We start from the raw sequence: 24,624 nt of genomic DNA on the forward strand, positions 1-24,624 counted from the left end.
AATTTCAATCCCCCAACCACACTGACGTAATATATAAGTATTTTTGGCAATTTGGCATCTCTGCCGGTCATAGATTTTTTTTTAACAACTTTCTTGTATTAGGCTAGCTACCGCACTCCTCAAATTAGAGAGCTCCGTTGTCCCACTTCGACCAGACTATGTTGGTCATAGATAATGTAGCTGATTCACAATAGGTACGTATAAGCATATAGAGATAAATACATTAATGAATATGGTTATGGACAACATATTTGATCATGTTACACCTTGCACAAAATAATCAATGAGGAATTTTTGCTTTAAAAAACAAATAGCATACCAACTGATAAAGGGAATTAGATCATCCGTTACAATTTATACCTTTATTATGAATGAAGTTGCATTCGCATTTCTAGTAGTGAGCATTTAAATTTTTCAGTGGCATATGTAAAATGCCACTAAAAACTTAAATTAATGTCATAAAATCTAATGCCACTAAAACAAATTCAGTGCCAGTCGAAAGTGCAAATAAAAACCGAAATTAGTGTCATAAAACCGAAATGTCATTAAAAGTATATGCTAAACAAATATGTCACACAAAATGTGCCACTAAAAACCTAAATTAGTGGTATAGAAGCAAAGTGCCAATAAAGGTGTGTGCCACTGAATGACTTTTTGTTTGTAACAACTAACCAGTGTTAATATTCACACACATCTCCTCTCTATCTCTCTCAATGGTGTGAGAATAAGATTACCATTTATTTACATGATAATAACTTGATTTATTTATTCTACAACGGTCTCATTTATTATGTCGACTTTTTGTAAATTGTTCTGCCGTTATTTATTGGCAACACAACTTTTTTTTGTGAGTTTGAACCCTCTTTTTTTCTTGAAATACTCTTCTTTTTTCTTGAAATACATATGTATTTTTTTTTTTTTTGGTTCTAGTGATTTTGTATATTAAAACTATCAAATTATTATATGATTCAAAGATGATAAATTTAGACTAAAAGAATAAAATATAGTTCTCTTGGTATTCAAATATGAGCTTAATTTGACTAATTTAGTCGTCACCTTTCATGGTTTACTTGGACTCCTTCAAAGTTGACTACAAATGAATGATTTCTACTTTTCACAAATTGGTTTTCTAACTTGAAATGAAAGTTGATTATAGACTTCTCCACTTATGCCCATACAGATTGGCTATAAATGGCTGACTTGTGTGTGTACCATTTGTTTACTTGACTTGGCGTTTACTAGATGTTTAAGTCCATTCAAACAGCCAAGAAAAAGCTACTATTGGAGTTAATAAATATTCGAGTTTAGATTAAGCTCCCATCTCATCTTCTAAACTAATATCAAACAATATGAGTGCTCGATCTTCATATTCTTGTTTCTCTTGTTTTCACTTTTTCTTACTTGTTGTTTTGGCCTTGTTTCGTTTATGCTCATCTAATCAAAACTCTCAATGCAATGACGTTGAGAGACAAGCACTTCTCCAGTTCAAGCATGGCCTTACTGATGAATCACAACGACTCGCTTCGTGGGTTGCTGAGAACAAGGACTGTTGTACATGGGCTGGGATAGCTTGTGAAAATTCGACAGGTCATGTTCATGGTATTCATCTTCGTGGACTTGATGGTCATTGTGGATACCAAGATTATGACCTGACAGGATACGAAGAACCCTCGAAGCAGAAATTAAAAGGGGCTATAAGTCGATCTTTGTTGGATCTAAAGCAACTCAAGCATCTGGATTTGAGTTGCAATGATTTTGGATACATCCAAGTTCCTAAATTCATTGGTTCTTTTCAAAACTTAAGGTACCTGAACCTTTCACGTTCCAATTTTGGCGGAAGTATCCCTCCACAACTAGGGAATCTCTCAGAATTACATGTTCTGTGTCTTGGAAGTTTTCATGACGATCCATTTGAAAGAACGAGCATGGCAAATATGAAGTGGTTATCAAGTCTTGGTATGTTGCATCACATGGATATGAGTGGCGTGGACCTTAGCAAAGCAACCAATTGGCTCCAGGTGATTAACACCCTTCCCTCTTTGGTTCAACTACATTTGTCTGGATGTGAACTCTCAAATCTACACATGTATGTTCCTAGTGTCAATCTCACATCCCTTTCTGTTCTTGATCTTTCTCAAAACTATTTTAGCAGTGCAGTATCACAATGGATATTCAGTGTAACTAGTCTAGTTTCATTGGATTTAAGTTGGTGTAATTTTCATGGTCCTATTCCTAGCTTCCGCAATCTGACTTCTCTTGAGTTGCTTCATGTTGCCGAGACTAAGTTCATGAATTCTTCCTCAATATTTCAAGAGTTGTCTGGTACTAATCTCGTCTCGTTAGATATTGAGAGTTGTGGTATTTCAAGTTCACTTCTAGATTCCCTTCAAAATCTAACAAATCTTATTAGCCTCGACTTGTCTCAAAATCAACTCACTAAGAGAATACCTAAATCATTGGGTAACTTTTGTAATTTGAGAGAGATTGATTTGTCTCGTAACAATATTGTTAATATTAGTCTGACATATTTTCTTGAAAGTTTTTTCGAGTGCAAATCACCTGCCTTGGAGTCATTATCCTTGATCAGGAACCATATAACTGGTATAATTCCTCATTCCATAGGAAACTTGTCATTTCTCAGAACATTAGATCTTAGTGATAATCAAATTTCTGGTCCCATTCCATACTCAATTGGACGATTATTATCTTTGGAAGGGTTGGATTTCAGTTATAACCAAATAAATGGAAGCTTTCCCGACTCGATTGGACAATTATCATCATTGGAGATTTTGGATGCTTCGTTTAACAAACTAGATGGCAACCTTCCCGACTCAATTGGACAATTATCATCGTTGGTGGAGTTGAGTATTAGTAATAATCGACTGGATGGCAGCCTTCCGGACTCAATTGGACAATTATTCTTCATTGGAGAAGTTGAGTATTAGTTATAATCGACTGGGTGGCAGCCTTCCGCACTCAATTGGACAATTATCATCATTGGAGGAGTTGAGTATTAGTTATAATCGACTGGATGGCAGCCTTCCTGATAGCCTCGGACAACTTTCAAAGTTGACTTCTTTAGATTTTTCTTATAATTTGCTTACAGGTGTTATGACAGAAGCTCACTTTATCAAACTAGTGAGCTTGAAGGATCTAAAAGGATCAGCTAACAAATTAATCTTAAGGCTGCAAGCTGCAAACTGGATTCCCCCTTTCCAGTTGGAATATTTGTCTCTGATAAATTGGGTTTTAGGGCCTCAATTTCCATTGTGGTTGCAATCACAGAAGGATTTAATGGAATTAGACATATGCAACACAGGCATTTCATCGCCCATGCCCGAATCATTTGTAAGATCATTCTCCAATCTATACTATTTGAATATGTCAAATAATCATATCCGAGGACCACTAACGTTCTCCGGTATCCCTGCTACACTTGAAATTATTGACATTAGCTCGAATGGGTTTTGGGGATCGTTACATCCTTTGTTGTGTTCCAGTGGTGTGACAAGTACATATTTTCTTAATTTGGGAAATAATAATTTGTCGGGTGAAGTTCCAGAGTGTTGGGAGAAATGGCCGGAGTTGGTACTTTTAAATTTGGAGAATAACAGTTTGTCTGGTGAGATTCCAAGAACATTGGGTTCTTTAAATTTACAGTATCTAAACATGCACGGGAACAAGTTCTCTGGAAGATTACATTCTTCTCTAATGAACTTAACAGAACTAGATGTTCTTGAACTTGGAAGGAATGAACTTACTGGAAGCATTCCAACATGGATTGGAAGAAAACTTACTCGTTTAAGAATTCTCAACCTTCGATCAAACCGTTTTGCCGGAAATATTCCTCATGAGCTTTGTCATATTAGACATATTCAAATATTAGATCTTGCTCATAACAACCTATCCGGAAATGTTCCGAGATGCTTCAACAACTTTAGTATCCTTTCCGGCATCGAAAGAAATTCACGAAATGACTTTGCTTACGTCAGTAGTGGACATAGAACTCCTATCGCTGGTGATTCATTGGTGACGAATGGACGAGAGGATACATATAGCAGTATTCTTCCATTAGTGATGTTGATAGACCTTTCGTGTAACAATCTCACCGGATACATTCCTAGTGAGCTAATGTCCCTCTTGGAGTTAAAATCGTTGAATTTATCAAGAAATCAATTGAGTGGAAGTATCCCAGAGAAGATTGGAAACATGAAAGAACTTATATCATTAGATTTATCGGTAAACTGGCTTTCTGGAGAGCTTCCCATGAGCTTGTCAAAGTTAAACTTCTTGAGTAGCTTCAACGTGTCCTTCAACAGTTTGACAGGAAGAATTCCAACAAGTACACAGCTTCAAAGCTTCAGTGAGTCTAGCTTCTTTGGCAACAAACTTTGTGGAGCTCCACTAACTGAAACTAATGGTTGTGAACGGGTTAAAGCAGCAACTCATACAATAGGAGAGAAAAAAGAAGAGGATGGAGCAGATTGGGGGTTGATTATAAGCATAGTGGTTGGATTTGTTTGTGGATTTTGGATGATTATGGGTCCATTGATAGTGAGAAGATCATGGAGGATTGCATATTTCAGTTTTGTGAGTAATTTGAGGTATATGGTTTATGATGTTATACATAAGTATTGTTGTCACATGTTTTCTAGTTGATGCTGTAATATGTTTCATTTTCTTTGAAAACTTTGTATCAAAACTGGATAATGTTATGTTGTGTTGTTTATGTTAGTAAGTTTGTTCTTTGTATGATCATTTTCTTTGAAGGAGTAAAAAAAGATGTAAAATGTGCAGCAAATCTAGGGGTAATCGAGGTAAATAAACCTGTAGGACAGAAAATTACTAAACAACAGGTTTTGCATAGGTATGTTGGGGATTTTATGAGTCCTTTTTATGTTTAATCTATAAAATAATAATGTATAGTTACTATAACTCTTATTTGTCATCTGATACTTTAATAAAATGACTGGTTTCAATCCGAGCTCATATTGTACAAAACACAAATACTTAAAAAAACAATTGTTAAGATGATCTATGGTTTATATGGTACAACAATTACGGAGGCGGTAAACATTTTGGTATTGCTATAGAAAACTTTTAACCCGTTTTCTTCTTAAGCGATTTTATTATTTTTACCCATATAACGTGTTAATAATAAAATATAACCCAAACTAACCGATTTTGATTTCACATAAATAGGTTAAAAGGTTGCTCCAATGCTTGCCCGTTATCTTCAACATCAATCGATAGAAACTTATGCATTAGATGTTAACCGCCAATAAAAATAAGTCTATGGTGATACATATATATTCTTCACTATGACCAATAGGAGACCTAGTGACAAAAATGGAAGTACATAAAACTTTAGAAAAAAATCAAGAGGAAATATGTGTACTGATTGATATACAAGTAAAAACAATATGAAATGATGATAACTAGGCCCCGTTTTTTATCGGGTTCAACTTAGTTACGCCTTGCTGAAGATAACTCCAAATCAACGTCTTCCTCCCACCATGTTGCAGTCTGCAGACAACACACCGAATTATACCAAATGTACAAAATTTGGTAAACGGGTCAATCTGGGTTATAGAAGAAGGTCAAAAGTGTTGGAAGATTATTAATCAAGAAATTATGGTTTTAAGAAGTTAATTATAAAAAGTAAAACTTGTTCATACAAAGTCGACTGCGCAGATTCAAAACATGGTGAACAAGAAATTCAGTTAGTTATTTTATGTTGGTTATATGCCTTGTTCCCCAAGGAATCTTGTACCTATAAATAGGATAGAATCTCTCATTTGTAATTGTACGGTACATATATAATATCTTGTGTTTCTGTGTGAATTCACTGTGTGTATCGTCCCTGTGGTTTTGTGTTCGAGTCCCTGCACAGAATCTGTGCATACTCACTGATGTTCATCCATGCTAGTGAACGTATATCCATCCCCGATCCGACAAAAAGTTTGAACTCCTCTATAAAGTCTTTTATGGGGTCAAATTCGTAAAATAAACATATGACAAAAATGAAAACACGCCAATTGGATCAAATTGGTCGAAAGCCGCTCAGTGTATTCAATACGCATAAATTTTTATAAATCATTTGATTTAAAGATGGATTACCGTATAATAAACTATCTCAAGGAAATTGCAAACTTTGACTCTGGAGGAATTTAGCTTGAATATTTTTCAAGGAGAAAATATCTTGGAATTTTCATGGGGGGAATAAACTGAACTTGCTACGTGTCTAAAATGCCCTTCAACACAACTAACTAAAAGATCTTGTGGATTCTATTCATATTTAATATATGTGTACTGATGATAATGGCTAAATGAGTAAATTCAGCCTGCAAGCCATCTAGAAAGAAGAAATATTGTAATTTTCAGAAGGTTGGGGAGACCAGCGTAAAGTTGATTTGTCAAATGTCTAAATTACCCTTGAACACAACAAACAGAATATCATGTGGTTACCATTAGTTTATTGGAATTCTGTAATTATGTTATGATAATGGTCAAATGAGTAATTTAGCTAAGAAACATCTTCTGAATTACCTTCAATGTATTTATGATAATGATAAATTGATAATGATAATGATGATGATGGGCAGATGCATAATTTATCCTGGAACTTTCTAGAAATATACATCCTAGAAATGAGAAATTTACCTTATAGACCTTGCGAAGGAACTCAAGTTGGCTTCCTTGTTCTTCCTTCAGTCCAAGAACTCTTAGCAGTTCCTCTTTGGTCTGTCCATACCAAACATTTGATTCGGGTTACCTTTTATCCCTAACGGGTCGAACAAGTAGTATAAAAAAATGATCGGCTTAAAAAGATACGGGTCAAACATTCTATAAAATATTCCGAATCATTTATATAAAACTTTACTGAAATAAAATATTTTTTAATCATATATCACCATAATGGGGTCCGGGTGTTTGGGAATGCTTATTGACGAGCTTAATTACAACTTTACCCTTAGGATAAAAAAACCGTTTTCATAAAATAAGCATAAATAAGCAATGTCAAACATCTCTCAATTGATTATAAAAAAAATTGGACAAAGAGTGTATTGGGTCAACCCAACTATCATGATGCCCGTTTAACTAGTATCCAACCCACCCCGTTTACCACCACTATAGAAAAAGTGTGGCAATTCATACTTATACTTACTTCATTAAGGGTGAAGCGGGTTTCACTTTCAGCAACACAAGCATATAAATTATCCGTTTGCTTAAGCATCACCTGCCAGGGTCGGGCAACAATAGTTGCAATAAACAAAAGAAAACATGTTTTATGACGTGACATCTTCTTTGTCATTTTATCGTAATTGTTTTTAGAGGTAATTTAATTAATAATGGAGTAAATTACAAAAATCTTCCTTTATGTATGTCACTTATTGCAAACTTCAATAATTACAGAAAACATACTCGATGTTTGCAAACCCTTGCAAGTTATGTCCTTTAGCCCTAACTTAGTTAATTTTTGTGGTTAAATCTGAACAAATGGACCCCACATGAGGGTATTTTTGTGGTTAAATCTAACCAAATGGACTCCGCATGAGAGTGAAATGACCAAAATACCCTCATGTGGGGTCCATTTGGTCAGATTTAACCACAAAAAACATTAATTGAGTTAGGGGTAAAGGACATAACTTGTAAGGGTTTGCAAGCATCAAGTATGTTTTCTGTAATTATTGAACATAAATGACACAGTTTGCAATAAGTAACATATATAAAGGACGATTTTTGTAATTTACTATTATTTAAAAAAGATAACTTGTTTGAAACTTGTAAAATATATTTATTTCAAATAAGCATTCTTTGTATATATTGCTGCATGTCAACCAATAGGAGCGCGGGTGTTGATGCCCCAAATTTTTCATGCACATCAGCATGGACCAATATTGTTTTATTCAAATATTATAATTATTGTACTAACAATATTGTTTCTAAATCATGATTAGCACATTAACTGTTCATAACTTTTTTAATAGTGGACAAGAAATGTTTGCAGGTCAACCAAATCGACTCGGTCCTTTTTTACATGTACCAAAGGTCCAAAACCACCTGTTTCAACCTGAACCGATTTGACCCGTTAGTCAACCAATCCATATAAGAGAAAGTACACACGCACCAGATATGTCTCGATGGTAGCAAGTTCACGACTTCACGGGTGCTGCAACAAATGAATTGTAAAGTGTTGGTGGATTGTCAGACTGTCACCTATCTGTGTCATAAATGGGTCAGTTACAAAAAATAAAAAAAAAGTTTGCGATAAACGGGTCGGTTACAAAAAAAAAAGTCATAAACGGGTCACTTATGCAACAAAAATTGTAATTATTGTTGGATATCAAGAACGCTTATTACGAATTAATCATGCATCATGAACAAGAACATGGGATCAATTTGGATAAATTTGGCCTGTCAACGAAAGTCAACGCAGACCGTTTTAGATTATGAAATTGATCTACGTATCCATACAATTTTGCGCCTATTTATGTTGAAAATATACTATATTAGTTACTCCAGTTTTATACCAAATATATATTATTATAATATAATTATTAATATTGTTACTTCTTTTATCTTGTATGTTTAATGGGCTATTGGTGATGCTGGGCTTTAAGGAGCTGCTAGGCTTATATGGATCTGGATATTGGAAGATGGTCATGGGCTTAGGGTTCAAACTAAATATGGATCGCATCATATAAAGGTGTCGAACAGTGTTCAGTTGTAGAGAGAGAGATCATCCAGAATTATCTACACACTTCGATTAGGGTATCTTGAGTCTGTCTTTGTTATTCTTCTTAGCCATGTGCGTCTTTGCTTAAGCTTATAGATTAGTTCACATATTTTGTAATCGGTGACTAGAAATAGATGGTCGTTATTCTTTGATTCATTCTTGGTTTGTAAGATTTCAAGAATTTCATCTTGTTTAGTCTTGAGTTGTATCATAGATACTGATCTGGTTGTAGAAATTTGACAATTTATAGTCTATGAAACAGTACGAATAAGGTAGTTATACCCATTCATTTGGGGTGCCAGAAAACTCTCATTAACTGCCAATTAACGGCCTTTGACTATTGTAAAGTTTGACTTTTGTTTCCTGTCTTATGAGCAATATCTAATCCAAATACATGATCAAATAATCTAAGGGTCTGTTTGGTATGGCGTAATGGAATAGATGAGGGAATGAAATGGATGAGGTAATGGAATGGACAAAGGAATGAAATGGATCATTACATTACATATTCTTGTTTGGTTACCATGCAGGAAAGGAATAAACCATTAACTTGTGTTGTTTGGTAGGTAAGAAAAGAGGAATGAATTAAATCGGCGATGCGTAATGGCGGTGATCGGTGGCGGCTAGTGGCGGTGGCAGCGATGGGTGGCGTGGTAGAGGTGGTGGGTGGCGGTGGTCGGTGGGTGACGGTTGTTAGCGGTGGCGGCGGAGATAGGCGAGGTTGGCAGTGGTCTGCGGTGGCAGGTGGCGGCGATGGTGGTGGCGACGACGGTGGGTGGTGGTCGACGGTAGCTGGTGGTGGACGCGGAGGATGGTAGTGGTGGTCGGCGGAGGGTGACGGTAGTGGTCGGGGTGGCGGTTGTCGGTGGTTGCGGGTGGCGGTGACAGTGGTCGATGGTGGTGGCGACGACGGTGGGTGGTGGTGGTCGATGGTAGCGGGAGTTGGCCGAGGAGGATGGTGGTGGTGGCAGATGGAGCGTGGCGGTAGTCGTCGGTGGTGGTGGGTGGCGACGATGGTGGTCCATGGTAGTAGCGACGGGTGGTGGTGGCGGCGGCGACGATGGGTGGTGGTGGTCGATGGTAGCGGGTGGTGGCAGCGGAAGATGGTAGTGGTGGTCGGCAGAGGGTGGCGGTAGTGCTTGGGGTGGCGGGTGGCAGCGATGGTAGTCGATGGCGGTGGCGGTGGACGGCGGTGGCAGCGGAGGACGGTGGTGGTGGTCAGCAGAGGTTGGTAGCGGGTGGTGACGACGGCAGGTGGTGGTGGTGGTAGATGGTGGAGGTGATGGGCGGTGTTTGTGACGTACGCTGAGAGGGCGAATATAATGGAAAAAAAATAGGGGGTATTTTTGTGGTTAAATCTGACCAAATGAACCCCACATGAGGGTATTTTTGTGGTTAAATCTGATTAAATGGACCCCACATGAGAATAAATGACCAAAATACCCTCATGTGGGGTCCATTTGGTCAGATTTAAACACAAAAAATTAACTGAGTTAGGGTTAAAGGACATAACTTGCAAGGGGTTGCAAACATCGAGTATGTTTTCTGTTACAAAATAACTTTTTTGGTGCTCTGTTGTACCATAGAGCACCAATAAATATACCACCAAATAATAGGATTTGTTGGTACTGTTCAATAACAACACCATTAAATCTCCAAACACACCACCAAAAAAAATCAATGATGAAACACAAGTCCCACCACCATTAAATCTTCAAACACACCACCAAAAAAACAAGTCATGCACCATTAAATCTTTAAACACACCACCAAAAAATTAATATAGAACTAACACGTGTCAAATAATAACAAATCTACATAGCACCAAAAAAACAAATCTCCATAGCACCAAAAAATAAGACAAGAAAAAAATATAAATTTTTAATATTTTTGCAAAATTCTAGAATTTTTAGTAATATTTCCCAATATAATTCCAATTAGACACAAATGCACATGCTATGCTCACTAACAAAAGTTAACTAGTATTAAATAACCCAACAACCCGTTCAAGTATATAGAATTACAAAAGTATGAAATACAAATTAATGCTTACAAGATCAAAACATCTTTTTAATAAATCCCGACATTAAATATACAACTAAATTCTCAATTTGAGATTCTTCAAAATACCCTTCTTCATTCCAAAGCTAAAAACAAATAAATACAAAAGTTAGATTTCAAACATATATAATTTAATGCAATAAAAAAAGTTTATGAATATTTACGAAAACTCACTCGTTTAACCAAATCATGTTGTATAGAGTCGATAAACTCTTTCATATATTTGATTACCATATACCCACATTCCCAACCGCCTTTCTGTTGTTTGCACTGCATCGTATTCACAATGAATTACTTTGACTAGACTATTTAAACAAATAAAGTATTCACATACCTGTGCCATGTGCCACTTAAAATTAATCCCCAAAAACTTCTTCAATGATCTTGACGAGCTTGTATTTTTTATGGGTCTTCCCTTCATTTATAGAATCAAAAATATAGCCGAATTTGAAGTCCGGACAAACAATTATAAGCGACCAAGGTTTACTACAAAAATAAAAATTATAGAACATATTAAGTACGTATTGTATGCGTATGTGTATGTATGGTGAGGAATTTATATTACCGGGCTAAGTATGGTGCAAGATAGAACACTTTTTTTAGAATGAAGCTCACGTATTTCTTTTACGTGTTTTTTAACGTCTTCAAGAAGTGTTTTTTTACACCGTGATCCAGTGACCTTATGTGGATTGAAAAAAGCACACCTAGAATTGGGCGACTCAAAGAAATGCCTAAAAAATGTGACAAAGTTAGTAAATTCAATTCTATCTAAACATGTTATGGTACCATATAATAACAATAATAACAACTTACATGGCAAACCAATGTAATATTGTGACATCAAGCCAACCCTCCAAGAGCATGTTTAACAAATCAGAATACAAGATGTTCTCATAAACCGGCCGGGGATACATCCTGTCAGGTGAATTGACCCGAATGTAATGGTTCTTACCAATGCCAATTTGTAATTGATCAACTAATTCTCGAATTCGTGGAGGCTTAAGCTTTATCCTTTCTAAGGCCAGACATACATCAGGATCATTAAATGCAGGCTCGGACTTGGGCTCGGGCTCGGGCTCGAATTCGGGCGCCGGCTTCGGCTCGGGGAGGGGATTAGGATTTAGCTCAAGATTGAAATCATGCAACTCAAATGAATTTTGTGAAGCAGTTTGTAGGTTGTCACATTCATTAACTAAAACAATTATAAAAAACATTAGTACTCAGATATATATACACACACATATATTGGATTCTTATAGAAATAAGTCTTTAATTAGTTACCAAACTCATATAACTGCCTTGAGGTTGCATCACATATCCCGGAGGTTGGATTTGTAGAAATGGGTCGACTTCAATCTAAAATAACAAAAAAGGTGTTATAAAATGCACAAATAAATCTAAATTAATATAAACACTACCTGTGGACGATAATCTGTCGTGGTGTCATTGTCTTGTGTTTGCGACGAGGAACTTTTATGACAAGGTGATCCCTGACTCGATGCCATTCTCGAGGTACTTGATTTTCTTGGTGCGTCTCCGTTCAGAAGCTGCAATTTAACCATAAATATTAAAAGTAAATATTGATATGCTAAAATATAATGTAAATTATAAAACAAAAATATACCTTTACATGTTGTCTAGGCCACTGAACATAACAATGAAGCATATCTCCCACGGATATGTGTTGGTGCACTTGTGTCTGTACTTTGTCTGTATTCGGTCTGTATATAAACGATGTTCTAAGTCTGTAAGTTGACCAAGTCAACCATCCTCCGGATTGACTTGGTCAAACAGTTAGAAAGTAGTTGTCTGTCTCGAAGGATAGCTCCTCGAAGGATACTGTTGATCCTTCGAGGTACTCGAAAGATATGCTTCGATTGTTAGACCTCGAAGGATCATCCTTCGAGGTCATTGCTGATCATTCGAACATCTTGTCATCGATAGATGATCCTTCGGACCATCTATCGAATCCTTCGAGCAAGACCTGCTGTGTATGGGTATAAATACCCATGCAATGTGTTGAGTTTAGATAGATGGACAGACAGAAAGATACCGAGAGATAGAGAGTTTCTTGAGAGCATTCTGTCCAGAACTCACACACACACTTTGAGAGTTTACATGTTAGATTTGTAAACATTGTGCTTGTAACCGAAACCTTCATTTGCATTAATACAAGTTGTGTTAATCGGTGAACCCGTGTGTGTTTGTGTTTATACTTGCTTAATTCCGGTTTGCTCGCTAGCTTGGATTCCGCACTCGCTAGTGGGTTAGTATAACAAGGTTTGAGGTTCGTCATCCACCGACAAGGGACCTACAAGTGGTATCAGAGCTTGGCTCTTTACCTTGTTTAAAATCGGGTTATTCAAGTTCTTGGTGTGTGTTTGAACACTTGGTTTAACACCCGTTTTTGTTGATTTTTCTATACCTTTAAACTGGAAAACGTGTTCTAAACCTTCGGGAGTGTTCAAGGTTGGGTTGGGTAACTTAAAAACTTGTTTTTGAGTGTGTTGGTAATTTCCGGCCATATTCCGGTCAATATTCCGGTGACTGGTTTAAAGATAAGGTTTTCCTTTTTGGGTAAATTATCTTTCAAAATCTTAGTTGGTGGGAAAGTTGTCAGCCTGCCATACCCTTTTGCCGAAAGTTGACTTACCAACCCATCACCTTTTTCACCAACCTTTCACATCTGTGTCAGTGTGTCAGGAGCTGTCGAAAGATATCCTTCGACTTCGAAAGACCATCTTTCGATCAGGAAGATTCGATAGAAATATATCTTTCGACCCATCTTTCGAAGGCTTAGCATCATCTTTCGTTCCTGGAATCTATTCGAAGGATAGTAGTTCGAAAGATACGGATTTGTCTCGAAAGATAAGGATCTTTCAATTGTGAATCTTTCGAGACTGTGAATCTTTCGAAATCTTTGCTCGAAAGTCAACAGTGATCTTTCGAACACTGTTGATCATTCGAACAAGGGGTGATCTTTCGATTGTGGTCTGTTTATTGTTAACAATTTTCTGTTTTTGAGATCTTTCGACCAGGATCCTTCGGCTGTGTGATCTTTCGGAATTCTTACTTAGCGTTTATTTTGCTTATCAATCATGAATCCGAATTGGTGGAATCCGGCCCCCGACAGTGGTAAATATACAAGTTCAGGTGTCACTCCCTCATGGTGGGGTACACCGGCGCCAGACAGTGGAAAATACACGTCTACAAGTTTATCGCCTTCATGGGCCGAGTCTCCGGTATCGACATCTTCTCAGGGAAATCAGTGGGCGTTAGTCTCGAATCAAACTCCTAGTATCCAAAGTATCTTACTGAGCGAAAGCGAAACAGGAAGTTTGAATCGACCTCCGAAGCTGATGCATTTAAATGAGTATCCGGGTTGGGCTGACAGATTCCGTACATATGTTCTAGGTCAAAATACAGAGCTATGGATACGTTTCACCACAGATTTTGATCAAGCTATCGAAGTCGCCGCTTCAACAACTGCTAGTTTTGCCGATCTTCCAGAGGATCAGAAGAAAATCTATGATCTGGAAAAGAAAGCCTACGCCATTCTCACTCAGGCGCTAAGCAAAGACATCTATCATCAATTTGTCAGCTTCAAGACTACAAAGAAGCTATGGGACGGTTTGAAAACCAGGGGAGTAGGAAATGAAGCAACACGTCAATTGCGTCATGATCTGCTCAAGAAAGAATTCGACTGTTTCACATGCTTAGATAAGGAGTCTTTGGGAGACATGACAAGTCGGTTTTATCATTTGCTTACTGAGCTGAATAATTTTGGTGTTACAACAACTCAAGCAGAAGTGGTGAAAAAGTTTGCTGATGCTTTGCCTCCCCAATGGAGTAGTTTCTTGGAAATCCTTAAGTATAACGGAGTGTTGAAAACTACAAATATCAACGACTTCGTGCAGCTTCTGGAAAACAAGGATCAGGAGGAAACATTAAAGGCGAAGAGAGTTCCATTGCCACAAAATCCTGAAATGTATTGTGGAACTTCCAATACTTCGTCTGCAAGAACAGGTCCACATGCTCCTTTGCAAACAGCGTTTGTCACTAGCACGGATATGTATGGCAATCCGGTGCAAGTTCCTGTAAAGCCACCTCCTACCACAGATATGTATGGAAATCCAATACAACCACCACCTCCTCCTCCTCCTGCTCAAACACAACGTGCATGTTATGGAGGAACATCATCTGCTGGTCAACAATCAAAGACAGGTACCGTACAGCTTGACACGTCAAGCTTCTCTAAAATCAGTGTAGAAGTAGCTAAGGAACACATGGAGCTGCTTAACACTGTAGTGAGCGCGTACTGTGGGTTAATAGAGGGTCAGATTGGCAACATTAATCTGACACAAGAAGATTACAGGCAGATTGATAAAGAGGAGATGGACTTGATGGATATCAAGTGGGCCTTTGCAAGTGCTGTGAGAAGAGCAAAGGATTGGATGGAAAGTACTGGAAGAACCAGCTTGGAAAGCAAGAGAGACACCAAGTATGGGTTCGATAAACAAGCTGTTAAGTGCTTCAACTGTGGTGAAAGGGGTCACTTTAAGAGGGAATGCACAAAGCCAGCTCAGCACGGGAATCAAAACCCCTTCAGAACCCAAGGCAACCAGCAGAACAGAAACAATGAGCGTACATTGGTGCCTGTCAACAACCAAACCAATCGGGCACTTGCAGTTCAGGTGGATGAAGGTTGTGACTGGTCAATCCAGTTGGGTGGTGATGCTCCCGATGGAACAGCATGTTTTGCTCAGGTTGTGAAGAAGCTAGTTCACACCAGTGGTGGAGAATCTTCTGCCAGTGGTGGTGAATCGTCTGAAGATGAAGACTCCTCTGGATACAGCAGGAGTGTTGATGAAGAATCATCCAACTCTGGTGATGATCATGTGGGTGAGACATCTAATGTTTCGGATGATGTTGACTTTGATGAACTTTTGGGGGAAGCTGCAGCAGAAACTCAAAGAAGATCTATTCTGGTGGATCAAGCTGCTTATTCTTCGTCTTCTCTCCATTCAGCCTTTATGGCTAATGTCGACGGTTCATCAAGTCAGGTATGTGTTGATGAACCCACTGCTGTTAATTGTGATGAATGTGCTAGGTTGCATGCTAGGTATGCTGATTTAGAAGGAAATATGTCTGAGTTGCAAGCCAAACATGATGCTTTACAAGCTAGTTTGTTTGACTTGCAAGACAAACATGGTTCCTTGAGTGCTGACTGGTGTGACTTGCAAAGCAAGCATGAGGCTTTGCAAGAGAAATATGATGTGACATTCATCCACAATCAGAAGTTGACTGTGGATCTCTCTAAATGCACAGAAGCCAACATGTTTTATGAAAACCATGAAAAAGAATTTAAGTCAGTAATTGAAACATTAAAGAAAGATAAAACTGAACTGACTAAAATGGTTTCAAGAAAACAAACTGATATTAATTTGTATATATCTCGCCTTGAGATTATGCAAAAAGAGATGGCTTGTGTGAAAACCGAAAGTGATGCGATCCAACTCAAGCTAGACAGTTATTTGAGCTCTAGCTATGTGTTAGATCACATCATTGATGTTCAGAAGGAAAAGAGAGATGTCACATGCATAGGCTACAAGAAGTGTCCACCACCAGTGAGACATAATTATGATGCCATGCCTGATGAAGAGGACAGGGTATTCTTTGAACCTTCTGTGCCTCTAGATGTTAAGGAGTTTGCTGCAGGACTCGGATACAAAAAGGAAGTATCCTCAGATTCAGATGTGTCAGCAGATACATTTGTAAGTGCTGAACCGAATCAAGATCCTCCAGTTGTGATTGAGGATGCTGATTCGTCTGATGATGAATCTGATGATACTGTCCCAGCAAAGTCTGATGCGGTAGCCAAAAATGAGGACATACCTCTTGAGAATCACATTCTATGTGATCCCCCTGTACAACCCGCTAAGACTGTTGCAACTGAGTCTTCATCTGCAGAAGAGCCGGAGAGTGTGAATTTGCTGTACACTCTAGTTGGTGACGATAAAATTTACTCAGACAAAGATTTTCCCATTAAGAATGTTAATCAATCCTTAATCTGCAAAGTCTTTGAAAATTCGACAAGTAAGTTTTTGGGAAAGACAGGACCACGTGTTACAGTTACACAGTGTCCTCCTATTCCAAAAGCTGAAATCCGAAAGCAATTTGGCAACAAGAAATTACCAACAGTGCCAAAACAGCAAAATCACACCAAGACCAAAGGAAAATCACCGGCTCAAGTCCAAAAGAAGCCGAACCAAAAGAAGAAGAAAAATGTTAACTTTGTGAAATCGACGGGAACAGACAAAATTGAAAAGTTTGAAAACCAATCTAACTTAGATTTTGTCAAGAAAACTATTGTCGAGAAAAGAAATGAACCAAGCAGTTCAAAGCCTAGTACCTCGGGTTCACAAAGTTCAACATCATCGGCTAAGCGATCACATGATACTTCGGGGTTTGTAGAACGAAGATCATGTTTTGAATGTGGAACCATTGGACATATTATTCGTAATTGTCCATATCTTCATAAACAAAAAGGAAAGGTTGATGATCCCCGTGGCAAAACTGACCATAAGCCAACTGTTTCCACAAAACAAGATCCCCGACTTGTAAAAGAAAGGGAAAAGAAACAGAAAAGGCAACAGGTCAAGAAAATTGAAAAAGCAATTAAAATCGATGTGGTTCAAAAACAATCTGTTGCTGTAAAACCAGACAATTCTACAACTTCAAACAATCAAGAAGTTAAAGTTTTAAAGAAAGACACTGGTAAAACAAAACAGACATGGAAACCTAAATCGGTTACTGAATCAGGGGGACCATCACAATTCACCAACCATCAAAGACAAGAAGTTATTGTCATTGATGAAAATGGAAGACCCAAGACCACAATGGCTTGGGTCCCCATCTCCAACTAATTCATTTGAGTTCATGTGCAGGGTGCTTCAGGAGGAACTATCAGTAGTCATTGGATTGTTGATAGTGGGGCATCCAGGCACATGACAGGCGACATGAAGCTTCTCTACGACGTTAAATCTATTAGAGGAGGTTATGTTGCTTTTGCTGGAGATAAAGGTGGATACATTACGGGTGAAGGAATGATATCTAACGGGATTGTCAGCTTTGACAAGATCAATTTTGTGCAACAACTTGATCACAATCTTCTTAGTGTTTCTCAAATCTGTGACAAGCAGTTCTCAGTACACTTTGATGCTAATGGATGTTATGTGCTGAAACCCGGCTTCAAAATCCCAAAAGAATGGATTCTCTTGTCGGCTCCAAGAATAAATGATTTGTACGTTCTTGACCTTCTTCTTGGGCCTACAAGTAAAACAAACGGAGTCTGGGATATTCATCCATCAGACTAAATATGTTGGTGACATCTTGAGCCAGTTCCAGATGTCTGATGCAACGCCCATTGGTACCCCATTGCCCACAAATCACGGAATTACTCCTGACTTGAAGGGAGAAGCTGTTAGCCCTTCAAACTATCGTGCGATGATTGGATCTTTTATGTACCTCACAGCATCAAGGCCAGACATAATGTACCCAACGTGCCTGCTTGCCAGATATCAAGTTAACCCGAAGGCCTCACATCTTGCTGCTGTTAAAAGGATTTTTCGTTATTTGAAGGCGTACCCTGACACCGGTCTGTGGTACCCTAGGGATAATAACTTTGAATTGGTAGCTTTCAGTGATTCTGATTTTGGCGGATGCAAAATCGACGGTAAATCCACAACGGCTGGATGTCAGTTCTTAGGAAATCGCCTAGTCACATGGCAGTGCAAGAAGCAGACATGCGTCGCTACATCAACATGCGAAGCTGAATACATTGCTGCCTCAAGTTGTTGCTCCCAAGTTCTTTGGATCCAACAACAAATGCGGGACTACGGTTTTGAATTCCTAACTACTCCTATTTACGTTGATAATTCTGCTGCTTTAGATATCACTAGAAATCCTGTGCAGCATTCGAAGACCAAACACATCGAAATCAAATATCACTTCATACGTGATTGCTTTGAGAAAAGGCTAATCGATGTTGTTAAGGTCCACACCGATGACCAGCGTGCCGACTTATTTACCAAAGCATTTGACAAATCAAGATTTGACTTTTTATTATTGGTAAACGGCATTAAGGTCAAGCAAGAGTAAAACCAACATCGGAAAATCATTTTTGTAAATACCTTTCTGTTTTTAAATTTGTCTTAGTTTATTGATTTTAGGGGGAGTATATCCAAAAATCAGAAAATCCAAAAACATCGAAAAATTTCAAAAACACAAAAACAATAGAAAATCAAAAATGAGTTTCCTGGAGAGCAAAAGAGAAAATGATAGTACATCAGTGGTCTATCCAAACCTCTTTAAACCTTAAATGAAAAATGATAAGCAGCTCTGTATAAGATGTATCGGTAGGCTCACAATCATTTTAAAGTGTGCAGGGTGATATAAATCTTAATCGACTGAAGACCAGGTGGGAACCATTCATTGGCATATGGTCTTAGTACCGAAATTTCGTTTGATAGATTGCCGAGGTTCTGAGATATTCGGTCTTTATACTGCTTATCATCTGGGTATCATGGTTGTATCTTTTACCGAAAAATAACGGGGACGCAAGTCTAGATCTTCCATGATACTATACATACGTGTACATATTACATACTGCATTCGACCTCAATAAGTGATAAACAATCACATGTCCAATCAAATAAGTGATAATATATCACATTTTTCCGGGTGCCAAGTTCGTCTCTCTGCTGTACGGAAGTACTGACCTGTTCACGGACTTGCACATGTGCCCTCATGCATACGAAAATCAAGTTCCTCATCAATAAGTGATTATATCACAAAGGGCTTGTTTTCAAATCAAAATAAGTGAGCATCTCACATTTTTATACGGTCAAACAGATGATAATCGGTATACTCACCGGTAAGATGAACTCTCGTGCATACCTTGATACGGGAATGTGTCGTGATGTGGATGAACACCGGTCGGTAAGTATAAATTATACCTTAACGTATCCCCTCGCCATGATTACATCTGATAAGTTGAGCTTAAGTGGACAACAATACCGATAATTGTTATAGGATGCTTATTTTAATGTTAACTAACTGAACAACAAGAGTGCTTTGGCATGACCGTACACTGATATGATTCTCTTACCCTCGAAACTCGCAAAAAGAATGTTTGTATATATTTACTGCTTAACTTTTATTGCTTTCTTTTAAACAGTTTCGTCGTTTGGTGCATATCAGCACGACATTAGCGGTGATGTCGTTTGATAACACTCAAAGGATTTTAAATTGTTGTTTTCTTTTAATTTCAAAAATACCAAAAAGATTTTAGGCGTGTTTTAATATAAACTTTATAAAAGCCAAAAAGATTTTATTTCTGCTTTATTTTCGATCGTACGATGTTGGAGCTCGAGTCTTCGTTACCTGAAACCTGACTGAAAACCGAACTGACTAAATCTTCATAAACGGTCAAAATTTGCAGATTTTGAAAGTTAGAATTTAAAATTGATAAATTTATTAAACTTTCAAACTGTCGGACGGTGTTTGATTTTGACATGGTCACTCGTGTGTCATTTGTTTATACTATATTCCAAGCAGTTGTTCTCATTACGCGTTTAGATTTCTTGCATGTGCAGATTCTAAAGGCTAGGAGAACATGGTTGATGACAAGCCTTGGAATGAAGACATGACGAGAAGGCGCTCAAAAGATGAAGATGATCGAGTTGCCGCTGGCCATCATCATCACCACAAGGATCTCACTTCATAAGGATAAAGTCTTTTCACGAGCATAACTCACGGGGGAGCTTATGTTAAGGGGGAGTTTGTCAACACACTTCCTACATGATACGGGTAGTTTGTTGATACACTCTCTGCTTTCAAGACGTGAAGACTTTGAAGATCCTCCGACATTGAAGACTTGAAAGGACATCAGAGTTTTGGGAACTCGAAGACCAAGGACCGTCGAAGTTCGAGACGAGTCTACAATTATAGAAGATAAAGACAAAGCTACAGCCAAGGGGGAGTTTGTTGGTGCACTTGTGTCTGTACTTTGTCTGTATTCGGTCTGTATATAAACGATGTTCTAAGTCTGTAAGTTGACCAAGTCAACCATCCTCCGGATTGACTTGGTCAAACAGTTAGAAAGTAGTTGTCTGTCTCGAAGGATAGCTCCTCGAAGGATACTGTTGATCCTTCGAGGTACTCGAAAGATATGCTTCGATTGTTAGACCTCGAAGGATCATCCTTCGAGGTCATTGCTGATCATTCGAACATCTTGTCATCGATAGATGATCCTTCGGACCATCTATCGAATCCTTCGAGCAAGACCTGCTGTGTATGGGTATAAATACCCATGCAATGTGTTGAGTTTAGATAGATGGACAGACAGAAAGATACCGAGAGATAGAGAGTTTCTTGAGAGCATTCTGTCCAGAACTCACACACACACTTTGAGAGTTTACATGTTAGATTTGTAAACATTGTGCTTGTAACCGAAACCTTCATTTGCATTAATACAAGTTGTGTTAATCGGTGAACCCGTGTGTGTTTGTGTTTATACTTGCTTAATTCCGGTTTGCTCGCTAGCTTGGATTCCGCACTCGCTAGTGGGTTAGTATAACAAGGTTTGAGGTTCGTCATCCACCGACAAGGGACCTACAATATGAAAACTTCAGTGCGTGTTTCATCCCTATGAAGCATATCTCCCACGGATATGAAAACTTCAGTGCGTGTTTCATCCGGGACACGCAATCCCGAATGTTCATTAACAACATAATGAACCTGAATTTTGATACAACTCCCATTCATAATCATATTTGGAGGGGTTGCCCATGCCATACCTTTGGCCACCGTCACTTCCTCGCGAGCGTGATAGGGAGATAGCAACTCACATTTGGTCGGGTTCTGCAAAACCATAATTAATTTTTTTTAATATATATATAAATATATAACATTTTATTGAACAAACTATAATTATATATTACCTGGATAGGTGGATAGTCGATAAACGGTCAACCAAGACTCGCATCCACCCGTGGTGATGGGACTCTATCATGGTTCACATCGACACTCGAGTCATTCTTTCCCTGTTTTTCTACCGGTTTTCTTCTTCTTCTTCTTCTTCTTCTTCTTCTTCTTCTTCTTCTTCTTCTTCTTCTTCTTCTGAAGCTTTGTTGCACCTATAAACTCAATATTGAAACTAAATCAATTTCTATGTATATATATATATACACACACACAAACTATATCAATTTATAAATTATAAATGTGTGTGTGTATATATATATAGGCATTACCTTTTTTGGATTCTTCAATTGCATTCGGTGGAAGTTCATACGAGTTTGTTAATGTGTTTTTTTTTTTTGCTCGACCCGATAAAAATTTTTTAGTGAAAGGAATTTTTAATCCTTGAAGGGATTTGTTGGTTGCTTCAAGTGAAGACCATATTCCGTCAACTTTATCTTCAAAACCCGCCCATCCAGTTCCTCCTAGGTGGGTCGGGCATGTGTTTTTGGCTGCACATTTTTTTTGCTCGTTTACTTCTTTCTGAGCTTTCTCGGTACTCCTTCTTTTAAGAAAATTTTTCCATTGCTCAGAATCTAGATATGTATGTGTGACAGTAGGATCCTTACCTTCATTTTGATATTTATTAAAAATCCTACTTTTGAAATTTGTTCGAATGCTGATAGCTTTCTCCCTCATAACTTTTCTAACTTCTTCCGATTCATATTTTTCATCAGTAATATTCCATAGTAACTAGAGTGTACAAAACAATAAGTTAAACAAAATAATTAATTAGCAAGTATCTCATATTTTTCATAATCTACAAAAAAATAAATAAATAATAATAATACCTTTGCTTCCAACCATAGCTCATCAAACCAATTTACATGAAGTTCCTTTGTGTCAAGATCTAATGGCAATCTTTTTTTAACCCATAATCCAAACCATGATATAAACTTTCCTTTCATACGACCAACCGGCAAATGTTCCTTACCAAAATTAATGTTATAATCACTCGCATCTAACTTCGTTGAAAAAGAAGCACAACCGCGTTTACCTCTTCCTCTTTTTGACATGTCTAGTTTAGCATTAACAAGAACATATAACATACTTATAGTTAATCAACTAAAACGATCAAATTTATATACTAGTAACCAAATACTACACTAATAATACACTTTTTGTCGGGTGAAGTTCCAGAGTGTTGGGAGAAATGGCCGGAGTTGGTACTTTTAAATTTGGAGAATAACAGTTTGTCTGGTGAGATTCCAAGAACATTGGGTTCTTTAAATTTACAGTATCTAAACATGCACGGGAACAAGTTCTCTGGAAGATTACATTCTTCTCTAATGAACTTAACAGAACTAGATGTTCTTGAACTTGGAAGGAATGAACTTACTGGAAGCATTCCAACATGGATTGGAAGAAAACTTACTCGTTTAAGAATTCTCAACCTTCGATCAAACCGTTTTGCCGGAAATATTCCTCATGAGCTTTGTCATATTAGACATATTCAAATATTAGATCTTGCTCATAACAACCTATCTGGAAATGTTCCGAGATGCTTCAACAACTTTAGTATCCTTTCCGGCATCGAAAGAAATTCACGAAATGACTTTGCTTACGTCAGTAGTGGACATAGAACTCCTATCGCTGGTGATTCATTGGTGACGAATGGACGAGAGGATACATATAGCAGTATTCTTCCATTAGTGATGTTGATAGACCTTTCGTGTAACAATCTCACCGGATACATTCCTAGTGAGCTAATGTCCCTCTTGGAGTTAAAATAGTTGAATTTATCAAGAAATCAATTGAGTGGAAGTATCCCAGAGAAGATTGGAAACATGAAAGAACTTATATCATTAGATTTATCGGTAAACTGGCTTTCTGGAGAGCTTCCCATGAGCTTGTCAAAGTTAAACTTCTTGAGTAGCTTCAACGTGTCCTTCAACAGTTTGACAGGAAGAATTCCAACAAGTACACAGCTTCAAAGCTTCAGTGAGTCTAGCTTCTTTGGCAACAAACTTTGTGGAGCTCCACTAACTGAAACTAATGGTTGTGAACGGGTTAAAGCAGCAACTCATACAATAGGAGAGAAAAAAGAAGAGGATGGAGCAGATTGGGGGTTGATTATAAGCATACTGGTTGGATTTGTTTGTGGATTTTGGATGATTATGGGTCCATTGATAGTGAGAAGATCATGGAGGATTGCATATTTCAGTTTTGTGAGTAATTTGAGGTATATGGTTTATGATGTTATACATAAGTATTGTTGTCACATGTTTTCTAGTTGATGCTGTAATATGTTTCATTTTCTTTGAAAACTTTGTATCAAAACTGGATAATGTTATGTTGTGTTGTTTATGTTAGTAAGTTTGTTCTTTGTATGATCATTTTCTTTGAAGGAGTAAAAAAAGATGTAAAATGTGCAGCAAATCTAGGGGTAATCGAGGTAAATAAACCTGTAGGACAGAAAATTGCTAAACAACAGGTTTTGCATAGGTATGTTGGGGATTTTATGAGTCCTTTTTATGTTTAATCTATAAAATAATAATGTATAGTTACTATAACTCTTATTTGTCATCTGATACTTTAATAAAATGACTGGTTTCAATCCGAGCTCATATTGTACAAAACACAAATACTTAAAAAAACAATTGTTAAGATGATCTATGGTTTATATGGTACAACAATTACGGAGGCGGTAAACATTTTGGTATTGCTGTTAGACGAATAATTATAAGACTAGATCATATTAATATTGTTATTTATTTATTTATTTTATAATATGGCAGTTA

General features: G+C 37.6%; 2 protein-coding genes across 2 annotated transcripts; both read left to right on the forward strand.

Moving 5' to 3' along the window:
- Window positions 1-1,349: 1,349 nt before the first annotated feature.
- Window positions 1,350-2,945, forward strand: LOC110905193 (receptor-like protein EIX1). The gene has a single exon (XM_022151087.1). The coding sequence runs from the start codon at window positions 1,350-1,352 to the stop codon at window positions 2,943-2,945; it is 1,596 nt and encodes a 531-aa protein (XP_022006779.1).
- A 166-nt stretch (window positions 2,946-3,111) lies between these two features.
- On the forward strand, window positions 3,112-4,659 carry LOC110905192 (receptor-like protein EIX2). Its single transcript, XM_022151086.1, has one exon. The coding sequence runs from the start codon at window positions 3,112-3,114 to the stop codon at window positions 4,657-4,659; it is 1,548 nt and encodes a 515-aa protein (XP_022006778.1).
- Window positions 4,660-24,624: the final 19,965 nt, after the last annotated feature.

Source organism: Helianthus annuus, chromosome 4 (genome assembly GCF_002127325.2).
Source record: "Helianthus annuus cultivar XRQ/B chromosome 4, HanXRQr2.0-SUNRISE, whole genome shotgun sequence".
NCBI lineage: Eukaryota > Viridiplantae > Streptophyta > Magnoliopsida > Asterales > Asteraceae > Helianthus > Helianthus annuus.